The sequence below is a fragment of the Ciconia boyciana genome, chromosome 10, assembly GCF_034638445.1.
Source record: "Ciconia boyciana chromosome 10, ASM3463844v1, whole genome shotgun sequence".
Lineage (NCBI taxonomy): Eukaryota > Metazoa > Chordata > Aves > Ciconiiformes > Ciconiidae > Ciconia > Ciconia boyciana.
In genome coordinates, this window is record NC_132943.1 from 29,902,089 (window position 1) to 29,922,269 (window position 20,181).

At 54.2% G+C, this 20,181-nt stretch overlaps 1 protein-coding gene across 4 annotated transcripts in view; it reads left to right on the top strand.

Annotated features, from left to right (window-relative positions):
* The first annotated feature begins 456 nt into the window (after nt 1-456).
* NRP2 (neuropilin 2) overlaps nt 457-20,181 on the top strand; it is a 90,733-nt gene continuing 71,008 nt past the window's right edge. For 2 of the 4 annotated variants that reach the window (XM_072874988.1, XM_072874989.1), the window contains exons 1-2: nt 457-861; nt 12,948-13,125. In XM_072874988.1, coding sequence (XP_072731089.1) covers nt 789-861; nt 12,948-13,125 — 251 coding nt within the window. In that variant the 5' untranslated portion in view covers nt 457-788. The remainder of the gene's footprint in view (nt 862-12,947; nt 13,126-20,181) is intronic. The other 2 variants (XM_072874986.1, XM_072874987.1) reach the window with 1 other exon arrangement.

Consider the following 20,181-nt stretch of genomic DNA (forward strand, 5'->3'; position numbering starts at 1 on the left):
CGCTTCCCGCCGTGGCACGGCGGCCCTGGCCGAGGCACGGCGCTTCTGGTCTCGGCCGGCAGCGGCGGAAGCCCACGAGCAGGGACAATCCTTGTCCTGACGCTCCCCCATCTGACAATTCCTGGGTGCCTCCCTTCGCACAGCCCTGCTCTTCTGCGGTTACTTCGGTCGGGTTCTGCGGTTCCTGCCTGCGCCGCGAGGCCGGCAGCGCCCGGGGAAGGGGCCGGCCGGCACCCGGGCCGCCGCGCAGCCGGGGCTGCGCCCGGCCCCGCGCCCCGCGGAGCGGCCCCGCGCCCGCCCCCCGCCGCCGCGGAGCCGCCGCGGAGCCTCCGCGTCTCCCCGCGGACGCGGCGGGGCGGGGCGGGGCGGGGCGCGGCCCGGCGGGGCGGTGCGCGGGCGCGGGGCGGTGCGCGGGGGGGCGCGGGGGGCGGCGCCGCCGCTCGGCGCTGACAGCCACATGCCGCCCTGCCTGAAAAGGCTGCGAGGCGCCGGCGGGGAGGGAGAGGAGGCGCAGACGGCGCCCCAGCCCGCACCGCAGCCGCCGCGCCCCGGGGGATGCCGAGGCGCCGGCCCCGCGGGTCGCCCTAGGGGAGAGGCGCTCCGCCGGCACCGCCCGCCCCGCAGCCCCGGCCCGGGGGAGGCCGCCGCCCCCCGCTGAGCCCCGAGTGGGGTGCCCGCTCGCGAGTGGGGCGCCCGCGCGGGGCGCGGCGCGGCGCGCCCGGGGCAGGGAGGCGAAGCCCGGCCCCGCAGCCTCGGGTGTCGGGGTTTTTTTTGATCTCTTCCGAAGGATGGATACGTTTCTTCTCGCGTGGGGATTTCTAGGGCTGTGCTTGCCCGGCTCCGGAGGCACGGCGGAGACAGGTAAGGCGTCCCACGGGGCGGGGGATGCCCCCGGCCGCGCGTGGGCGAGGGAGCCCTCCCCGCCCGCCCAAGTTTCGGGTGCCCGTGCGCGGTCCCGGGCGCACGCACAGAGGCTTCGCCCGGCCTCCGGCATCGCATAGGGCATAAACGAGGGAGCGGCGGCGGCGCGCAGCCTTGGCAGTACGGGCTTTGGGGGGGGGTCGTGCGTGTGGCGGGGCGGGGATGGCGCAGCCCCCCCGGCAAGGCGCGCAGCGGGTGCAGCCGCGCAGCTCCCATCGCCCGGCGTGAAGGGGCGAGGGGACAGAGCCGCCTTGGAAAGTTGCGTGCTGGTTTGGGGGGGGGGGCGGGGGCACGGGGAAGGGAGGGGAAGCGGCAGGGACCAGCCGCATCCCGGACACCCGCATCCGGATGCCCGCGGCCCCGGGCCCGGTTGCAACCTCGGGAAACTTTAGGTGAGCAGTTAAAATCATCTGGCAGGGAGCAGGCAGCCGAGAGCCGTGCAGGGCGGCGCTGGGAGCAGGCGAGGCTTAGCGGCACCCGCCCGTTGGAGGCACCCTCCGGGCAGCCCCCCGGGAAAGCCCGCCCGCGGTACGTGCGGGACCCGCACTTACTTTGCAAAGGCCGGGGTGTCCCGGGACCTGGCGGGTTCGTGGCAGGTTTTGGGGCGCGAGTATGTTTTTCTGCTCTTCGCTTAAGAGCTAGGCTGGGCTGTCAGGAGGCACTGGGATTAAGCCCCGGCGCTCCCGTTGCTTCGGCTTGCGGACAGGAGAGGGTCAAGGGCGGGCTGAGGCTGGGCCGTGTGCTCCCCGGCCACTGGCTTTGGGTCTGGCTAATGGGGGGCAGCAGGGTCTCCACCTGGAGCAGTCACCGGAGGAAAAGGAGATGCCTCACCCAGCCGTCCACCGCTCTCTCGGGGCTCCTTCGGCAGTCAGCAGCCCAGGAGCTGCCTGGCAGGACGGTGGTGCCAAGCCAGCAGCTGCGGGGCTGTGGGTTTTCCTTCCCGTCAGCCGGAGCCTCGGGACGTGCCGCCGGCAGCCCGCGGGGACGCAGGGTCCTGAGCCGCGGTCTGGGCCAGGCAGCGTTAGGTGGCAAGGCGCGGTGTGCCTGCGCTGGTCCCTGCCTCTGCCCCGGCCCCGAAGCGGCATGGCCACCAGCTCCCCCTTGGAAAGGGAAGCGGGGAGTCTCTGCTGCCTGAGAAAGTCCCTCTTTGCAACAGCAGAGCACAGACGTTCCCGGCAAACACGCTCCGTGTACAGTCAGTTGCCGGCTGGCATCGCCTCCTTCCTTATGGTTAGAAAGGAAAGAAAAAAATCCCATCTTTTGTTCAAATAGGAAAACAAATGAATAGGCTCTCGGTGGGGTGAAGAGAAAGGGCAAAGTCCTGGGAGGCCCCGGCTGCGTGCGGCAGTCTCTTCAGATGGTCCCTGTTGCAGAGGCAGCGTCTGGTCTCCGGGAGCGGGCGTTGTGCTGAGGCAGGTCGGGCTGTAACCCGAGGCTCGCCCCTGAGGGTGCACTGGCCAGCCTGGCTGCGGTCCCTGTGGCTGCCGAGCCTGTGTCTGTGCCTGCACCTCCTTCTATCCTTGAGCGGGCTCGGGATCAGGAGTTCTAGCTGGGAAGGGTTTCATGAGCCACCCATGTCTCTGAGGCCATTCAGTCGCTGTAAGAAATGTTTATTTGAACGCGGGGTTTTCCCGGCTAAGCAGAGCATCACATGGTGTTGGAGCCAGCAAGGAAGTTGTCTCCCTGCGGCTGACACCAGCAGCTGTTTGCTGAGACGTTGTTGTGGTGCTGCAGACCCAGTCCAATGACTTTATTGCTAGCCCAGTGAGCAAAGGTATGGGGTAACAGGATGCGAACCTGGGCAAAAGGTATGGGGGACTGAGGAAAGGTATGGGGAACCAGGACGCGAATCAGGCTATGCTCAGCTCCAGTAAATTAGGCAGCCTAGTAAGAAAAACATGCTGGAGGTAGATGGATTTATGTTTCAGTCTGGTGTATCTGAAAGCCTTCCCCCATTATGAAAATCCCTCTTAAGGTTCCCTAAGGGAGGTTAGTAGAGAGGGGAGATGTTTTTAATAGACAATAATATGATAATCCACATGGAAAAAACCCTCGTGCAATATTTCTACAGTAAGAGATAAACAGTGCAGCTGCCAATTTGTATGTAGCCAAGCAAACCCTGAGATAACCATGGAGGGGAGTGGGTGGGAGACCCTGGAAGATAAATCTGAAGGCTGCATGACTCTGTGTTTTTCATCTTCCCGTAAAAAGCAATCAAGTAAGAAAGTAACAGATTTGAGTGACCCAAGTACTGAGCTGTTCAGACAATGTTTATGCAGCTCCGAGCAAAGCTCACTCTTGAAGCCTTCCAAATAGTTTGCTTAAAAGCTAGTATTTTTAGTAATGACTTAGGAGATGTAGCAAGGTGGGGAGGGGGACCAAAACAAATTGCTGCCAAGCAGGCACACGGCCACACACATGCAAAAATGCACACCCACACCCACGCAAGCGTTGAGTGTAATGCCTTTTGCCCGTTGTGCTGTTAACTCGGCTCTTACTGGGAACAAAAGCTTTTTTAGCTAGGATTCAGACAGTTGTCAGGAGCATCACTGAAAACGACTGATACAAGCTCAGTGGGGAGCTCTGACCCAGGTTAGGATGCTGCATTTTGTTTTCCTAACTTTCCTGCCACAGAAAAATCATGGTGCGTGGTGTCTGGAGTGACAGGCAGGCATACTGGTCCCAGGGGGCTCTACAGAGGTGCTTCCCATCTCCCTGCCCTGCTCCTTCTCCCCCCCAGCCTCCTTCCCAGTATTTACTCTGTGTTTGGTACCTTGTGCACGGCTTAGAAGGTTAAAAGGAGAAAGCAACCCGCTTTGCTGGGCCGGAGAAGGCAGCGCTCCCCGTCCCAGCAGCGTGCCGCTCCGGGCAGGCGAGTAGGTTGGTTTCCTAGCAGAAAACTCCAGTGCCGCTGGGCTCCAGGACATGGTGGCCTTGTATCACAGATAGCCTGGGAGGAGAAAGCATCCTTCATGGGGTTTAGGAAGCTGTCAGGTTCAGATAAGGCTGGGATCCTATCCTGTGGGATCCCCAGTTGTATTAATAAGGAAAAATTAATTTTTAAGCACCGGGATTGCTGCCAAATTATATGACCTCTGACAGACCAGCTGTGCTAGGAAAATAAATCGTCTATATCTGAGACCCGTGATCCTATCTGAAATCGAAATAGAAGAAGTCGGCATTTAGCCACGATGGTGGGGGCAGATTGCAGCAGCCTGAGAGCAAACTGGAAGCTGCTAAACTTGCTCTCCATTGTGCGGTGAAGTCACCGTCACTGCGTCCCCATGGGGTCTCAGGAATACAGTTGTCTAATCCGGGAAGTGTGGAGAGCTGATGTGCCTGCACACACCCAAGCTGGGGCTGACGGTGTCGGCACGGAGGTGGGGGCAGAAGCGGGCTGTGAATGTTTCCAGCTCTACCCTTGCTCTGTAACAGCCCTTTGACACATTTCTAATTATAATACACACACAGACAAAGAGGTAGCTGGGCTATTTTCGAAATCCCTGTCTACACCCTGGTGGAAACCGCAATACTAGCAACAACATAAATCAGGGCTGTTGCTAGCAGTGTTGCACACGGCTTAGCGCTACAGTAGCATGGTTTTAATCATACTCAGAATCAAAGGGTCAGCCTTCTCCCTGCCTGAGCCAAATCGCAATCTCAGAAGGCCGGATCCTGAGCCAGGCTTGATGCCTGTGCAGTGAAAAGACACAAGCGCAGACACAGAGGAGAGGTTTGTCAGCATGAGGTCGGCAGGCACAGGGCCAAACACTCGAAATCACAACTCGGATCTGTAACCCTTTCTACGTGCAGGCGGTGCCCGTGGATTGCATAGAGGAGGACAGCTAGGGTAACGCTGCAGGGCTGGGGCCCCGACCGCAGCCTTGGTGAGGCAGCCTCTTCCCAAACAGATTGCGGAAAGGGGTACAAGCAGTGACTCGGCATGCAGAATAGCCCAAAGTATTACTTGCAGGGATGGATGGCTGCAGAGGCTTGCTGTCTGAATGCTTCTCCCCCTCTCTTCATACTTGATGAGTCAAAGAAAATGGGCCCCAGAGATGAAGTGCTGGGCTCCGGGTCTTTGAAACCTGCCCTCGTTTCTCCCCGTGCATTTGAGACAAAGGCAAGACATCTGCCCCAGCTGTTCTGGTGGGTCACCCCTAGCTGTGAAGTGCTGTCTGTGTGGGGCTTGAATGCCTGCCTTTCTCTACATCCCTCCTAGGAACATGGTGAAGCCAAAGGGACGCTGTCCTTTCACTCTGCTTACGTTTTGTTGAAAGGTTCCTTTGGACTCTGGTTTTTAGGGGATGCCTGTGGGGAGAGGAGGGAGGAAAACCCCAACCACTTGTGTATATAGAGACATACGCGCACACTCACTGTCTCCCTGGTTCCTCCTCTCTCTTCACAAGCACACAAATCTCTACCTTTTCTCTTACACACAGAGCCCCTCCAGTCCCCCCACCTTGCTGCCTGCCACGCACACACTCCTGCCTCCTTCCCTTCCCCGCGCTCTCCCTCCTGCGCCCAGAGTCCCTCCGCAACTTTCTCCTTCATGCACACCCCCAGGCTCGCTCCTGCTTTCCTCTCTTTCTGTTCGACCGCTGAATATGTGCTCAGCAGGAAACAATGTGTTTAAGACACTCGCCAGAATGTGTAATAACTTCGCCGCTAGTAGTGAGGCTCAGCAGTAGCTGGATTTGAGCAAGCAGTCATAAAGGCTGAAGCCGCTGCCGCTCAGCAGCGTGTGCGGAGGGAGCTGCGGCAGGGTCTCTCCCCGGGTGGCTCCAGAGGGGCTGCTTCCCATCCCATCCCTTCCCATCCCGTCCCCTGCCGAGGTACCGGGTTTTGCTCTGCGGCTCCAAGAGGGCCCTTGGGAGGGAGGGCTGAGCCAGGGGTGGTGCGGGATTCGGAGAGACTCTGCCAGCCACTTTGGGAAGAGGCAGGAATAAACTGCCATTGCCCGGTGGGGAAAGCCAGGATTCAGTTTTTGTGAAGAACAGACCCTGACAGATGGGCTCGAAAGGTGTGAGGGAGCTGGGAGGGCACAGGAGATGAGAGATGAGATAGGCTTTTTTTTTTGTCTCGGAATTGTTGTAATAACAATACTAATTAGTATTTCGGAGGCATTGAACACCTTTCATCAAGCCTGAAGCTCTTTAGACAGAAATCCTAGGTGAATCTGTGGCTCGCTCTTTAATGTGTGGAATTAGAAAAGCCTCTTGCTTTTCTTCCATGGCTTTCGAACCAGCCTGTTATTGATAGCATTCATGAGGGTGGCTCAGCAAATTGTTTCATCCTCTTATTATTTCCTGGTGTAGCCTACAGGTAGGGTGGCAGGCTGCCATGCAGGGAGCCTTTGCTTTATTTCTGCCTCTGCTCTGAGCCTTCCAGCTTCCCCGAGTCTCTGTTTCCCTGCCTGCAGTACTGGTGAGGTTTCCTCCAAAACTGCCTGATCTGCAGCTTGAAGGTCTTCTGAAGCTGCCACCTATTCCTGGGAGACGGCAGTGTGTTTCCACGAGATTTCAAACCCTTGGGAGCCTAACACAGAGGCAGGAGAAACAGGCATGATCCCTGCAAGTTCAGTATGCAATTATTCCCCTCCCTTGCACGTGCGCGCACACACTCACGCGCTCTCTTGAATGATTACCAGAGTAGCCAGGAGTTGTAATTCCAGACCCTCAGATTACATTCGCAGGCAAGCCAGGAGAATTGTGTGCACACATATCTATATAAAGACTAACACTATTAAGCCGGTTGCCCTATTGGAATTGCATTTTCCTGTGATACAAGATGACAAATAACAAAGTTAGTGGAGGTGGCACCATGTAAAACCGGGATCTCATCAAAGATACAAGATTTGAGGGGGAAAAAAACACCAAAACCCCAAAGTGGCAACATTTAAAGGTCAAGGTTGCCACCGACTCAAGTGGTACAAGGCGATGCCAGCCCCTGGAAAGCGGCTATCCAGAACCACAGGGGTGGAAATCAGCTGAACTCCAGTGATTTCAAAGAAAATTACCTGGATTTGCAAGCAGGATTTGGCCTCTCATTTTCCATGGTGAAGCTTGAGTAGGTCTCTATTTCAGGTTTCCACTTAATTCTTCTGTGGATTAACATGGCAAAGAAAGTGCAGATATCAGAAATCTCCAAATCTCCTTCTCTCTCTTCCTCCCTCCGACACTCCCTTCTTATTTGAAAATAATTTTAAATGATCTCTTTTTGCAAAGGCTCACAGCTAAAATGTTCCATTTGCTGAGCCTTCTGGCGCTCCCCCCTCACTGCTGTCCAGCGCTATAAAGTGAATATATTGCATCCCTCCCCAGTTGCCTTAGGAAGTGGTCAAATGGCTGCATTCCTCAACTGATGGATTGGCGTGTTCCTTTCTTGCTTGAGCCCAGACAGTGTTTTTATGAGCCTGTCTCGTGACAGGCTTGAGACGCTTTGAATCAAACAAAATCCTAGTTCAGATCACAAAAGCAGTCTTTAAATTCTGCTTTGCTGTGCCTCTACTTTTAAGTGAAATTTTTGTTAAACTGATAAAGGCCCCCAATGAAATGTTCAGGGGACTTTCCCGGGTTGTGTGATATCCCAAGACGTGGATGTGGGTACCGCTCTGGGATGATATGTGTGTGTAAGTGCTTTGTGTTGTTTGGGTGTGTTTGTCCATTAATTTGTTCAGGAAGCCTTTGAAGCTTTATCTCACAATCCAAAGCAAACACGCTTCTGCTAAAATGATCTATGCTACTGGGGATAAAATATCTAATCTTATTAGCTTCCTCTGCACTATTTCTCTCTCTGCTTGGCCAGTGGCTAAGCTGTATCATTTAAATCCAAGAGTTTGCATTTGTGTTCCTGCCTGATGTGGAAGTTGCCGTATGGTTTGGGGTGAGAGCCCCTGCCACGTTAGCCGTGCCCAGACTCCCCCAGGGCCAGAGCCTGGGGGATGAGGCAGGATGAACATTAATAGTCATGAATCCGTGGCAGAAGAGATCTGTTTCTCCCCTCCATGCCAGGGTTTGGCAAAGCGCTTGGACGCACGTGGACCTTGAAAAACTCTTCTTCTTGAAGAGCTGTTTGACTCTAACGGGACTGAAATGCGGGGTTTGCTGCACAGGGCTCGTGCCAAGTTCAGCAGCTCTGAGAGCGGTAGGTCGTGTGTGCCAGGACTCGTATTTAGCTGCGCTGTCGGAGGGTTGGCAGGGTAAATCTCCTCTGCCGAGCGCTGAATCCCGGGACATAGAAACCTGCAGTGGTGGGATGAGAGTGCGGAGCTCTGCTGTGAGGGCCCCAGGCGAGGAACAGAAATAAGTGATGAGGCCAGGCACTGCATCCCTCTGCCGCGGGAATCCCGGGAGCTCTCTCCCTTGCTCCTTTGCCCTCATGGGTTGCCCCAAAGGCTGTTCTTTCCGAGTAGCACTGACACTGATGCTGCTGCTTGCCTCTGAGGCAACAAGAACGCCTTACATTTTGTGCACAGCCCGGAATTACATCCCCAAAGTAAACTGAACCCAGCAGATCAAAACGTGTGATAGTTTTCTGCTGGATGCTACAAGCTCTGAGAGGCTGTAGTATGTGTGTTTGTTGTGAAATGGGCCTCTCTGGTGATGATTATTTTTGTTACAGGCAGAGTTGGCTTTCGTTTCTGTGTTGAAGGTCCAACAATAACAGTGAGTCCTGCTCTCCTGGGGTGAGGGAAATCCAGAGGGGTTTAATCGGCAGGAAATTCAAGTAGGAGAACACTCTGCTCCCGGCCTAAGGTTTCAGCGTGTGCTGATGAGCTGCAGAGCTGCAAAACCCCAAGCGTGGGTGGAGGTTGATGGGGTCTGGCTGTTATTTTGGGGTCCCCTGAGTGATGATTGCTCATTGCAGCCCAGGGGAGGCAGGGGGAGACTTCGTCAGCCTGGGTGTCTCCAGCAGGTCAGGGCAGGGAAAGAGGGGTCTGCCCCTTGCAAAGGGTGAGGAGCTTAGCTGCTGATACCATCTCCATGGGAAACTTTGGAGTTGCCCACCATACGCTGCGGCGTTTGCAGGAGTCTGCCCTCATGAGCTTCTCCAGGTCTTCCTTTCCCATCTCTATGGCTTGGTTGTCGTCCTTTGGTGTAGTTCCCCTGTTGGGGTGGTCCTGCAAGGAGAGGGTTGCTGGGATAATGGAAGTCGTGTGGTGGGCCTTAACGAAGGAAGGGATCTGGGGATTTCCCATCCTGAACACGGCCTGCTCCAACACTGCCGGGGAGCGCTGACCTCTGTAGCCTCCGTTGAGGAGCCCGGCTGCTCTCCCATGGCCTTGCCATCAGCACAGCACTCCACTGGCCCCTCCGACATGTGGGCTGGCAGTTTGCTTTCAACGCCTGCATTTTGCTTACTGAGCAACGGGATGTCCCACGCACCTGGCAGTCTTGGCTTATACTTCACAATTTAATTTTAATTTTATTAAGTGAATTCAGGGCTGGCAAAAGCTGCCAGAGCCCATTAGCTATGGAGCACGTCTTGCTTCCAAAGCATACAGCCTAGGCAGTAGCCATGCCACTCACCTTTTTTTTTTTTTTATTTTTGCATGGATTCAATGCATCAATTTGAAAGGACACATTTATGTAGAAGCTTGACCCTCTACTGTGTACAAAACAGGCCTGATTTTATACAGAAAGCCAGTGGCTTGTGGCATGTCTGCTGAGGCAAACCCTTTGCCCGTCAGGGGGCACAGTGATAGATTTTTGTTGTTGTTGCAGGTGTTTATCTGCTAGATACCAGTGAATCAAAACAGAAAAAGCCCGACAGAACAATTACAAAGATACTAAAGTCGTTTTGCCTCTTCAGGTAACTCTAAAAAGCACCGGGTTCCCTGGTACGCTATTGCCCACCACATGGCTTGGTGCTGTGCATGGACAAGGCAGCGCTGTACTGAAGTAGCCCCCTTCATTTCTCTGGACCTTCTTGGGGAGGGATGAATGAGAGGACAAAAACTGTTCCTCTGAGAGGCACAGATAAGCTTTCCTGCAGGTGGAAGGCTTTCCCTGCTGCAGAAAGATGGTGAAATTTTCCTGTTGGTATCTGAACACCTGAGGGATGTGGCTGGTGCTCCTGTCCGCTCAGGGGTTTCACCTGCTTGTCCCATTTTGCTGCAGAGACCACAGCTGCAGAGAGCTGGGCTCCAGCCCCTCTCACTCAGGCTGTCCTCGCTGGCACCAGCAGTTTAACTTGAGCACCAAGCTGGCCTGAAATCAGGATCAAGCCCATGGATTTCCTTAGCTCCGTCCCGCTGACCTGCGATGGCCTCACGGGGCAAGGGAGAGGTTTTGAGATCACGGTGAACCTGGGTTTCTGCTCCTGAATTCATTTGCCAGGGAAGAGCCAGAGCAAGCTGGAGCCTGACACCCCTGTTCACATTGCAGTTCCCCTCCAACTGGTTGAGTTGCAAGGGCTCACAGAGTATTCATAGTATCCAGCGCGAGTAAGGGGCTAGCAACTTCTGAGTGGTGGGTGATGTTGGTGGTATCAGCCTAGCGGGTAGCATGTGTGTGAGAGCTGGAGAGACGGGGAGGGGATGACGAGGTGTGGAAGGATTGACTGTATTTTCATTGCTTCGAGACTTTGCCCTTTCCAAGAAAAATAATCTGCAGCTTGAATATTTCTCTTTGCTGGAGGGGGTGGACATGTGTGCAAACGAGGTGTGAATTTTTATGAGAAGGTGTGAAAGTGCGTACATGAGTGAAGTGTGAATTACACGTCTATTTGTACATTGATGTCAACAAGTCCGTGAATTTCTTCCTTCCACGGGAAGGTCTCTCTTTCTCCCTCTCTCCCCCCCAAACCCACATAGACACGTGTGTGGGCAAATATGCCTTGCTGAGAGAAGAGATTTGTGCAAGAACGTAGGTTTGTAAATGTTTGTGTGTTGAGCAAGCTCTCCTGTGGAACAAAACCAGATGTTTCTTGGTATTCTCAGCTCTTCCATGGTGGTGGTGTGATTTTTCCCCTCATATTTTTCAGGATACTTACAGGGTTATTTTAAGAAAAAAGGGAAGGCTGCAGAGATGCCTTTGGGTGCATGAGAAGAAAGTTATTTTGAAGAATGAATGTGTTAGAGGGCATGAAAAATATGGGGGAAACTGAGACAGTGCTTTTTCATGACGAAGGAAGCCTCGCTCCCCCACGAAGGGCCCTCCTGTTGCCCTTGTTCCCGCACAGGGCACGTGCATTTTCTGCAGGCAGCATGCAGGCAGTGTGCAGACAGCGTGCAGGCAGCAGGTTGTTTATTCAAAGTGCTTTTTTCCAGGAAGCATTGCTGCTGAGGGGTCCTGCCTCGCTCCTGCTGCTCGTGTTGGCTCCGGCAAGAGGGCAGTTTGAGGACAGGCTGGGATGTCCCCACCAAGAGCAGGCAGACTCGTGACAGCCTGGCAGGGGACACCCCTGGGGCCTGGCGCACCCCACGGCAGAGGGACGGAGCCAGACCCGCTGCGTGGGGTTAAGCCCACACGAGTCTTGCGCCGCCTTGCTTCTCCCGGGCGGTCCCAGGGCTTCGCAGCGAGTGCCGCCGCAGGAGGGACAGGAACATCCCTTGGGGCCAGGGCGGTGAGGAGCACCGCGGAGACCCTCGGCCCGGGAGACCCTCGGCCCGCAGAGCCGATGGGATGCGGGACGTCTGGTTACTCTCCTGCAGGAGGGTGATGCTCCTCCTGTGCCTCGGCTGCCCCGGGGGCGTGGGATGTGCCTTAGGCCCCATCCCAAGGTGTGCACGTCTGGGCCCCGGGAAAGCCCACCTGCACCCTCCTGCAGGACGTGTGCCCTCTGGGACTGCGGGGAGGCCGTGGGGACAGCCCCGCAGTGGGGACAACCCACGAGGGTTTGCGTCCCATGTTGTACCCCATTGCTTATTGTCAGGAAGGGGAAAGCCTTTCTGCAACAGGGGACTAGGGTCACCCTGCATTCCTGCCGGCCTGCCCTGTGGGGGGGCTTAGGGTTTTGGTGGTTTTTGCCCATTTTGCTGGTTTTTGTCCGTTTTGCTGGGTGTGAGGAGGCAATGTTGTCTTCTGGGGGCAGCTGTGGCAGCCCGTGGGGCTGTGGCGCTGGGACGGGGCGGTGGCAGGGGAGGGGGGCAGCGAGAGGCACGCAGTAGGGGCCCTGTGGAGAAAGGGACTTTGTTGGGATTTGCAGTGCGTTATCAATTGACCCTGTGATGCAGATTTTCCTCCCAGCAAGTAATGCAATAATAAATTTGATTTGCAGCGTTCATGAGATTAAATGTTTTTTTGAAGATGAAATCACCCTCCAGGGCCTGTTCTAACCCAAAGCTGAGAGTGCTTCCTCCGTTCACCACGCAGCCATTGCCAGCCATTTGTGGGCTAGCCCCACAAAACCACCACTGCTGATTATCCGCGTCTGCAATTCCAACGGCTGGGTTAGCTTGAAAGGTTTTGGGAGGCCAGTCTGCCGAGATGGGGTGGTGGGGGCAGGCGGGGTTGGGGAGGGAGAGCACAGCAAGAGGAGAAGGGCTGTCCTCGTGGGCCTGGGCCCGTGGGCCTGGGCTGGCCATCAGCCCTGCTGTGCCTCAGTTTCCTTCCTTGGGACCAGCAAAGCTTTCTGCACTCCTGCAGCTGTACTGAGGGTCATAAGTGTCCAAATTTTGGTGTCTCTCAAGGCAGCTGTGGGAAACTGCCACAGAGCAGCTGGCAAAGGATGCAAAAGAAGGGATAAAATGAGTCGGCTCCAGATGATCTGATATCAACTTGTCTCTTACTTTATGGCTCTGTAATTGCCTTGGGAAAGCATTTATTTATCTTTTCTGGTCTGCGTGAAATGTAGTATGTAAGTGTGGCAGAAGGTGGAGGGGAAAAGGAGTAGGTTTGTTGGGTAGAATAACTGCCCTTGCCCAGAGATTAATATGAAATATTAGAGTACCAAACGGATGTCAACGGCCTGGAGAATGGCCTTTATCAGACCACCCCTAGCAGTGGCCCAGAGGGACCAGCTGTGCGCGGCCGATGCCCAGAACCCGTTTCAATGCCTTGTTCCCTTCTGTCTCTCTGCAGCTCAGCCATGCGGGGGCCGCCTGAACTCCAAGGATGCCGGTTACATCACCTCCCCGGGGTACCCCAATGACTACCCCTCCCACCAGAACTGCGAGTGGGTCATCTACGCCCCTGAATCCAACCAGAAGATTATCCTCAACTTCAACCCTCACTTTGAAATCGAAAAGCACGACTGCAAGTAAGAGCCTTCCTCTTCCTCTCTAGTACTTAGTCACCTCCTCTTCCCGCTTTTGCCTAGCGGTATGGGGGCCTCGTGCTTCCTTGCGTGTGAAAACAAGCATCATCCTGAGCCCCCGTAGCGCTGCATCTCGTTGCATTTCAGGGGCAAGTGTGCCTCTACCGACTGGGTGGTTATAAGATGCTGCTTTGGACACATAGAATGAGCCTACTTTGCATTGAACTGATGGTTCTTAACTCAGCCTGATATCACCTGAAAGCAAGAGCTAACTGGCTTTCAACCCACGTTTGACTTGGGTTAAAAGGCAGCTTGTTTTTCTCAGTGCTGAAGTGGCCTCACTGTCCTTTTAAGCCGTACTGGGAGAGCAGAGCAATTTCCTGGCGTGTAACTAGGCAGAGGTATGGCATAGAGAGCCCTGGGGCTGGAGACCCAGGCTTGGGCTGCGTGAGGCTGGGGGCTTGGGGGTCCGAGCTGCTTGGGCTGGATCTGACTCCGTAGTGCTTATTCTGCTGCGTCTGGTAAACTGGGGGTTTGGTTTTGTTTGCTTTTTTCTCTTTTTTCTAAGAAGGAACTCCAGATGAAGGGAAACTAGAGGGAAACTAGATGTCCGGGGAAAAACAATTAACAGCTAGTAAAGAATAATTAACGGCATCAAAGGGCACCATAAAAGGCTGAGTTAATAACATGGTCTCAGCAGATGTATAAACCTGTGTGTTTAATCTGGAATCCACAGCCAGCTACAGGGATGCCTGAGCTGTGAAGGAGCTTGGGGTCTCCTAAAACGGGCCTGACACAGCAGTCTTGCAAGACACGCTGGTCCTGTTGATTGAAAAGGGGTTATATATGGAGAGGGGAACTCTGTTTGCAAAAAAGACAGAGGGACAGGGGAAGCATTTATGGGGCTGTAGAATCAGTCCTGTGGAGAACAAAGAATTCAGCATGGGTTTGATGTACTGAAGGTTATGCGGTGTGGAGCTGGATCCTCAGCTACCATAAATCAGCATAGCTCCTCTAACTCTAATGAAGGTGTGCTGATTGATGTCATTGGGGATCTCATCACCCCCTACAGATAAAGCCTGTGCTAATAAGGCTTCGAGCACCACGAACTCTCCCTGAAGTCACTGTGTGTGCAAGGTGTTTAGCACTTTGCAGGATCAGGCCTGTGTTTAGAGAGGGGAGAAGGTAGAGAAAGGCTTAATATGGGCATAGATGAACACAACAAGGCCTTGGCAGTGCACGTGAGAATGATGGTTGCTATCAGATTTTTATTATTGCTTGTACAGGCTGAACTGTGTAGCCTTCTCATAGCTAATGCAGTTGCCCCAAATTCACAGTAATAAAAGCTTTATAGGCCTATATTCGCAGTCAGCAGAGTATGCGATATGTATCAGGCAGGGCAATGTTGTGTGCAGGGCAGGGGTTGAGCTGGGCAGGAGGGATTCCAGCTTCTGCCTCTCCAAGGTCTTGGGCAAGCAAAGCCAGGTTGGCCGGAGAGCCAGAAACCCCCACGGGCACGTGGCTTTTCCTCTACGTGTAGGAAGCTGTAAATTTTAGCTCTGAGCACCTTGGACAAATTTTGCCATGTTTTGCTGCCTGTGAGAGAGCAGGGTCTGGTCCTGAGCTGCAGGTGGTTTGTGCTGGAAAGGCTGCCTGAGCACTGGAGATGTCGTCCCTTCGCTGCTTTCTACTTTACTGCGGCAGATCTTCTGACTGGCTGATACGTGGTCTCGCCCTTTCCCTTTCTGCTTGTATGTGCATGAGGGAGGCTTTAGTTAAAGCAGAAAGGTTTGAGTTGGAGAGGTTTGGTCCCCCATGTGGGACATGAATGGTGGAGGGTCTGTCAGGGTCTCTGATTCAGTTCAGCTCCTGTGGCAGTATTGCTTTCTAGAAACCAGGTATTAACATCAAACCTCTCCTGAAAGCAAAGTTGCCTGCACCTCTATCCCCTCAGCTGCCACCTGTGTGCAAGTGAAACAGGGTTCATCCACAGTGCACTTGGGCTTCTGCTGGCCACAGGTATGAGCTGGGAGCCAAGCTGAGTCTGGGTGCCTGCTCCCCAGAGCCAGCACTGCAAAGGAGCAGGTTTGAAAAAACTTCATGGACAGTGCTTGAAGCATAACCAAAAAAATGAAAACAGTGCGTGATAAACACTGCCTGAAAGAAACTGATAGGAGGGAGATTTTAAAATTTTTTAAAGTGACCTACCAGAAGGAGACAAGTATTAACACTGTGTAATGCTTGGGCATTAAGCAGTACTAATAGATGACCATCTAGTAATAAGTCTCATCTGAGTGTCAGAGGGTATTTTATGAAGAAGCAAAGGCCTCATTGCAGCTGCAGGTGAGAACCTTAACAGGAACAGGAGTTCAGCATCAAAGAAAATGTAGTCTCAGGGCAGAGCCCTTCTTTTGACATCGGATCATTAATATAGAGCACATTCACACAAAAGTGACAGGCTGATGAAGCCCATTGTGGCACTCTGTCTCTGGGCAGACAAGGTTCCCCCTACTCTGGTATTGCTACCTGGCAGCTATCGGAGCAGGAGCGGGGCTGGTCTGTGCTTCCAGCTGCCAGAATTAAACACCATAATGCTTTCCTCTGTTGCTTCTTCCTTCGACATTTCATTTTACCTTATTAGGCTAAAGTTTCTCCCTCATAAAGCATAACATTTACATTCCTAAAACCCATTCTAAGGCCTACAAAAATATCTGCAAAAGTCTTTTTAGTCTCACCGTGTCCTTTCTGGCCTTCCTTCTATCTGCTTTAGCTTTCCCTTTGGGACAGGAGGCGTTTCCTCCTGTGTTTTGTACAGTGCCTGGCCCCCAGGGGACCTCTGCGGAAAGGTCAGTGATTTCCCCTCTGCCGGGCAGCTGGCCGGAAAGGGCCTGTGTACCTGGTGCTGCCCGGACGCCGGAACGAGAGCTGGCTGCGGAGAGCGGGTTCTGCAGCCGGCCCTCCCTGCCTGGAGGTAGGAGCATCAGCCAGGGGTGGATGCCGGGAGGTGGCAGCCAGGGGTGGCTGCTCGCTGCTGATTGTTGCTATTGTTTTTCTGGAGGCACATCTGGGCTTTTATTTTTCAGCTGTGTCCAGTAACTGCACTCCCCCCCCCCACCATCATGAAAGGAATAATTTGGTGTAATTGAAGCCCCAGAACATATTCCTCCCTCTCACTTTCTCTCTCTCTGCTTCATCTGTGCCCCAGGGAAGCGCTTTACTTTGGGAAGGCACTTCAGGTTAAGAAAATTGGCCTTTTCCTGCTGTTGTGGCTGTTGTGTGCCAGCACAGCAGGGATTGTTGCAGGAGGGTGGGCACGCTGTGACAGGGAGTATGGGACCCGGGCCATTGTTTGTGCTGTCCTGCAGCCGTGGGGCCACAGCAGTAATGGCAGAGCCAAAAGGGAAGTTTGGTGCTCCAGTAAAAGACCTGCCAAACTATTTGGAAATAATGGTAATAGCCTGTCTGCTCGCCGTTTCTTCCTCTCCGTGCTGTGAGCACAGCTGTTGCTCAGGCACTGTAGCCCTGCGCCGTTGGTATCTGCTCTCTGAACGGGGAAGTGGCATCCAGTGGAAAAGAGCACGCTGCTGCTGCTGTGGCGAAGTGTTTCCACTGCCCGCGTGGCACGGCGGTAGCTGGGTAGCCTGGTGCATGCCAGGGTTCAGTTGTGATGCCAGGACTGACCTGGACCGTTTGCAATAGGTGTGCAATAGGGGTGGCTGTCCCCGGCTCGCACAGTCACGTAGCCGAGCTGCCCACTCCTTCCTAATTGCCATTTTGCTGTTCTGTCTGCGCCGCTTGCTTGGAAAATCCAAGTCAGAAACCTCAGCTCTGTGTGAATCACTGCATTTATAACCACCTTTTCCATTCGTGCCTCCCTCCCGCTGCTGGGCTTCTCTTTGGACCGTTAAAAGCTCCCTCCCGAGACTGGCTACGGCCAGCCATCCCCGGCTGCGCTCGGCTGACTCTGCCGGAGGATTACGCTGGGCAGAGCTGCCGTTGAGTGCCGGGACGGTGCTGTACGCACACGGCAGAGGCGCGCTCCCTCCAGGCTGCAGCGGATGGGCTCGTGCTCCCTCTGCAAGCAGAAGACCCTTCAGCTGAGTCACAACATCTGCACCAGAGGAACGTTACTTTTGAAAAACAAAAGCCCGACTGACGATCGGAGCGTGCCAGCGGGTTTTTCTGTAGCCCTTTCTGACACATGCAGCAACTGGGTTGCGATCGGTGGGATCCCTGCCTGGGGAGGATCTGGGGGACCGCTGCCGTGGCTTGCAGCCCCCTCTGGTGGCACATGCCAAATGCTGGAGACAGGGGCCCGGGGCTCCAAAACCAGGCAGGAGCTGGCAGATTGGAGACAGCCCGGAGCTGCACACTCCGGCTCTTCCTCCTGACGTTGGCTCCCCGTGTCAAGCCCTGGGGGTTTCCGGAAACAGGAACTGGGGCCACCGTAATGAGGAAACTTATGCGGTTGTTGCTGTGACCTCGTAAGCGCCACGGTGGTGCCAAGAGAACTGAACCGAGTTCAGCACCCTGGCGTGTGCTGGATACCGGGCAGGCATGGCAGGAGATGCCCCTGCTCCCAGCCTGAAGGACAGAGGGGAGCAAGGTTTGGCAAGGGAAGACACCGTGCTCCCAGCACCCGTCTCACAGGGTGCTGCCTACTAGGGGACACTGGCAGTAACGTGCTGGTGTTCCTGGGCCACAGTACCAAGGGTGGGACACACGGGCCCGGCTAGCCAGCGAAGGCCTCTTATGGCAGCATGGCCATCTCCTGTGCTTCCAGGAAGCTGGTCACTGGAACAAAACAGCTCTGCATCCTTCCTAGAGAGCAGCAGAGGTGCTGGCCCGAGTCCCTTGCTCAGGCTGTGGGGGGAGCTGCAGCCAGCCCCAGTGCCCACAGACAGCCAGGCAGCTGGTGGCTGCAGTATTCAGCCTGGCTCTCTTGACCATCTCCTTCAAACAAGAGCATAATACTGCAAGAAGACATCCTTCCATCAGCGAAGGTTAAGAGTAGACAAGGCAGCAATTATGGACAGCTAATTAGTAAATGCTTTGAAAAGTATGCATAATTAGCTTATTAGTAAACATTTTAGAAACAATGCAGTTCATCCTGAGATTGGGAAAATGCTTAGAAAAGAGAAACGTATTTGGAGCACTACAGAATGCCAGGGCTTGGGGGGGTTCTTTGCTGGGATGCAAGGGGAAGTGACTGCATCTCCTGCAACACTGGGGGAGTCAAGCTTTAACTTTGCAGAGAGGGGAAGTCAAAGATGAGATGTTAAGGAAGGCATTTGCTTGCTCATACATTTGTGGCATGGGTAGCCAGAAGCAACATTTCTAATGTACAGGAAATAATTCAGTCTGGGTAACATGACACTGCAGCTCAACTTGTCTTCAAATGAGCTTCTACCATTTTTTAACTCCATGCGGCATCCGCTGTATGGTTCATAATTCCCATCAAGCCCAGGTCATTTTCCAAAATGAAACATCAATGAATGGGTTAGCTGTGACGGTGTCAGACCAGCACATGAGTTAACAGCTCCAGGTTGTTCACATCTCTCTTCTCTGCTGCCCATCCGCAGAGCTGTGAGAGCTTAGCTCACTCCGTGGCTGTGCTTTCCTGTGCCCCAGAGCCTCTCCCTGGGGGCACAGGCCAAGTCCAGGCTCTGCAGAAGGTGATGGCCCCAAAGGCACTCTCCTGGGGTCTCCTACAACCCACCGGCTCACCAACATCCTGTGCGTAGGAGTCAGATCTGGTTTTGCACCTTGTTTCCTGTTGGCATGATGACAAATTGAGGGCCAGCTGGTGACACTGGGAACAATAGCATTGGAGATAGAGACCTCATCCCCTCCTTCCTGCTAGCGAAGAGGAGGAGGAGGACGACGACGACGACGACGTGGTGTACTCGCTTCTTACTCAGCCTCTCTGGCCAGCGAGGGAGGGAGCAGGACCTGTGGGTCCCCCACAGCATCTGGGGAGGGAGCAAGCACAGGGCTGGCTGTGGTGACTCCTCACTAACTAGGTTCAGGATCCAGCTGCAAGTGTCAGAAACCTCTGCCTTTTGTGAGCGTGCAGTGCAAGCCACACTCCAGCTCTAAGCCCCTTGCGTCTTTGCTGACCCCGCTTAGCACAGATGCCATAGGACAGTAGTAGAGCAATCCCACTGAAACAGCCTGATGATAACCACAGCGTTGAGATGCTCGTGCTTTCAGCAAAGAGCCCAAGGCCCTTGGCTGTCTTTGCAACAGTGCTCCAGCTCACTGGGTGACACCATTCGCAGAGGCTCATCCCAAAGAGGTGGGCCTCAGGAGCCTAAATGTCTGTGGGGATGTGAGTCTCGGTCACTTTTTTTGCATCACACAACGGGGTTAGTAGTGCTCTTCCGTGTCACGGGTTTGCTGTCTGGATGCGGGAGTTAGAAGGTTTAGTGAACATAATGAGTGCCAGAATGATATTTTTAAAAATTACCCTTTTTTTGTTAAGGACCAGATGCAAAGCCCAGTAAAGGCAGCAGGAGGTTTTACCTTGATTTCCGTAGGAACTGGTTTAGGCTTTTAACGAGCAACTGTTTGCCTTAGCTACACGCAGCCTTTTTAATGGATATCATCCCTATTGTCAGGCTGTAACAGGGGAGTGGCAGACTCTGAGATGTGAGATTTGGGTTCTTCCCCCTCCCTGCTATTGATTTACTGTTCCTGCTTTGGCAAATCACTTTAAATTCCCCGCCCTATAAAGAAGAGAAGACCTGGGCATTTGCAGGCATAAAACCCACTCGAGCTAGCAGCAGTGCATTGCACTCCTCTCCAAAGGCTGCTGCATAGCAGCATCACACAGGAGCAGGTCAGAGCGCTGCAGATGATGATTGGTTCGTTCCCAGCCTTTTCTGGCCGGGTGTGAATTCTGCAATTAAATATGAATGCAGAATAAAAAGAACAGACTGCAAAGAGCAGACTGAAAACAGAAGAAATTTCTGGTTGCTTTTGGCCAGAGCTCAGCACAGAGCTTATCTGAAAGAATTGGGGGAGGTTAGTTTTTAGTCTGAGACTAGTTCTCCGTTT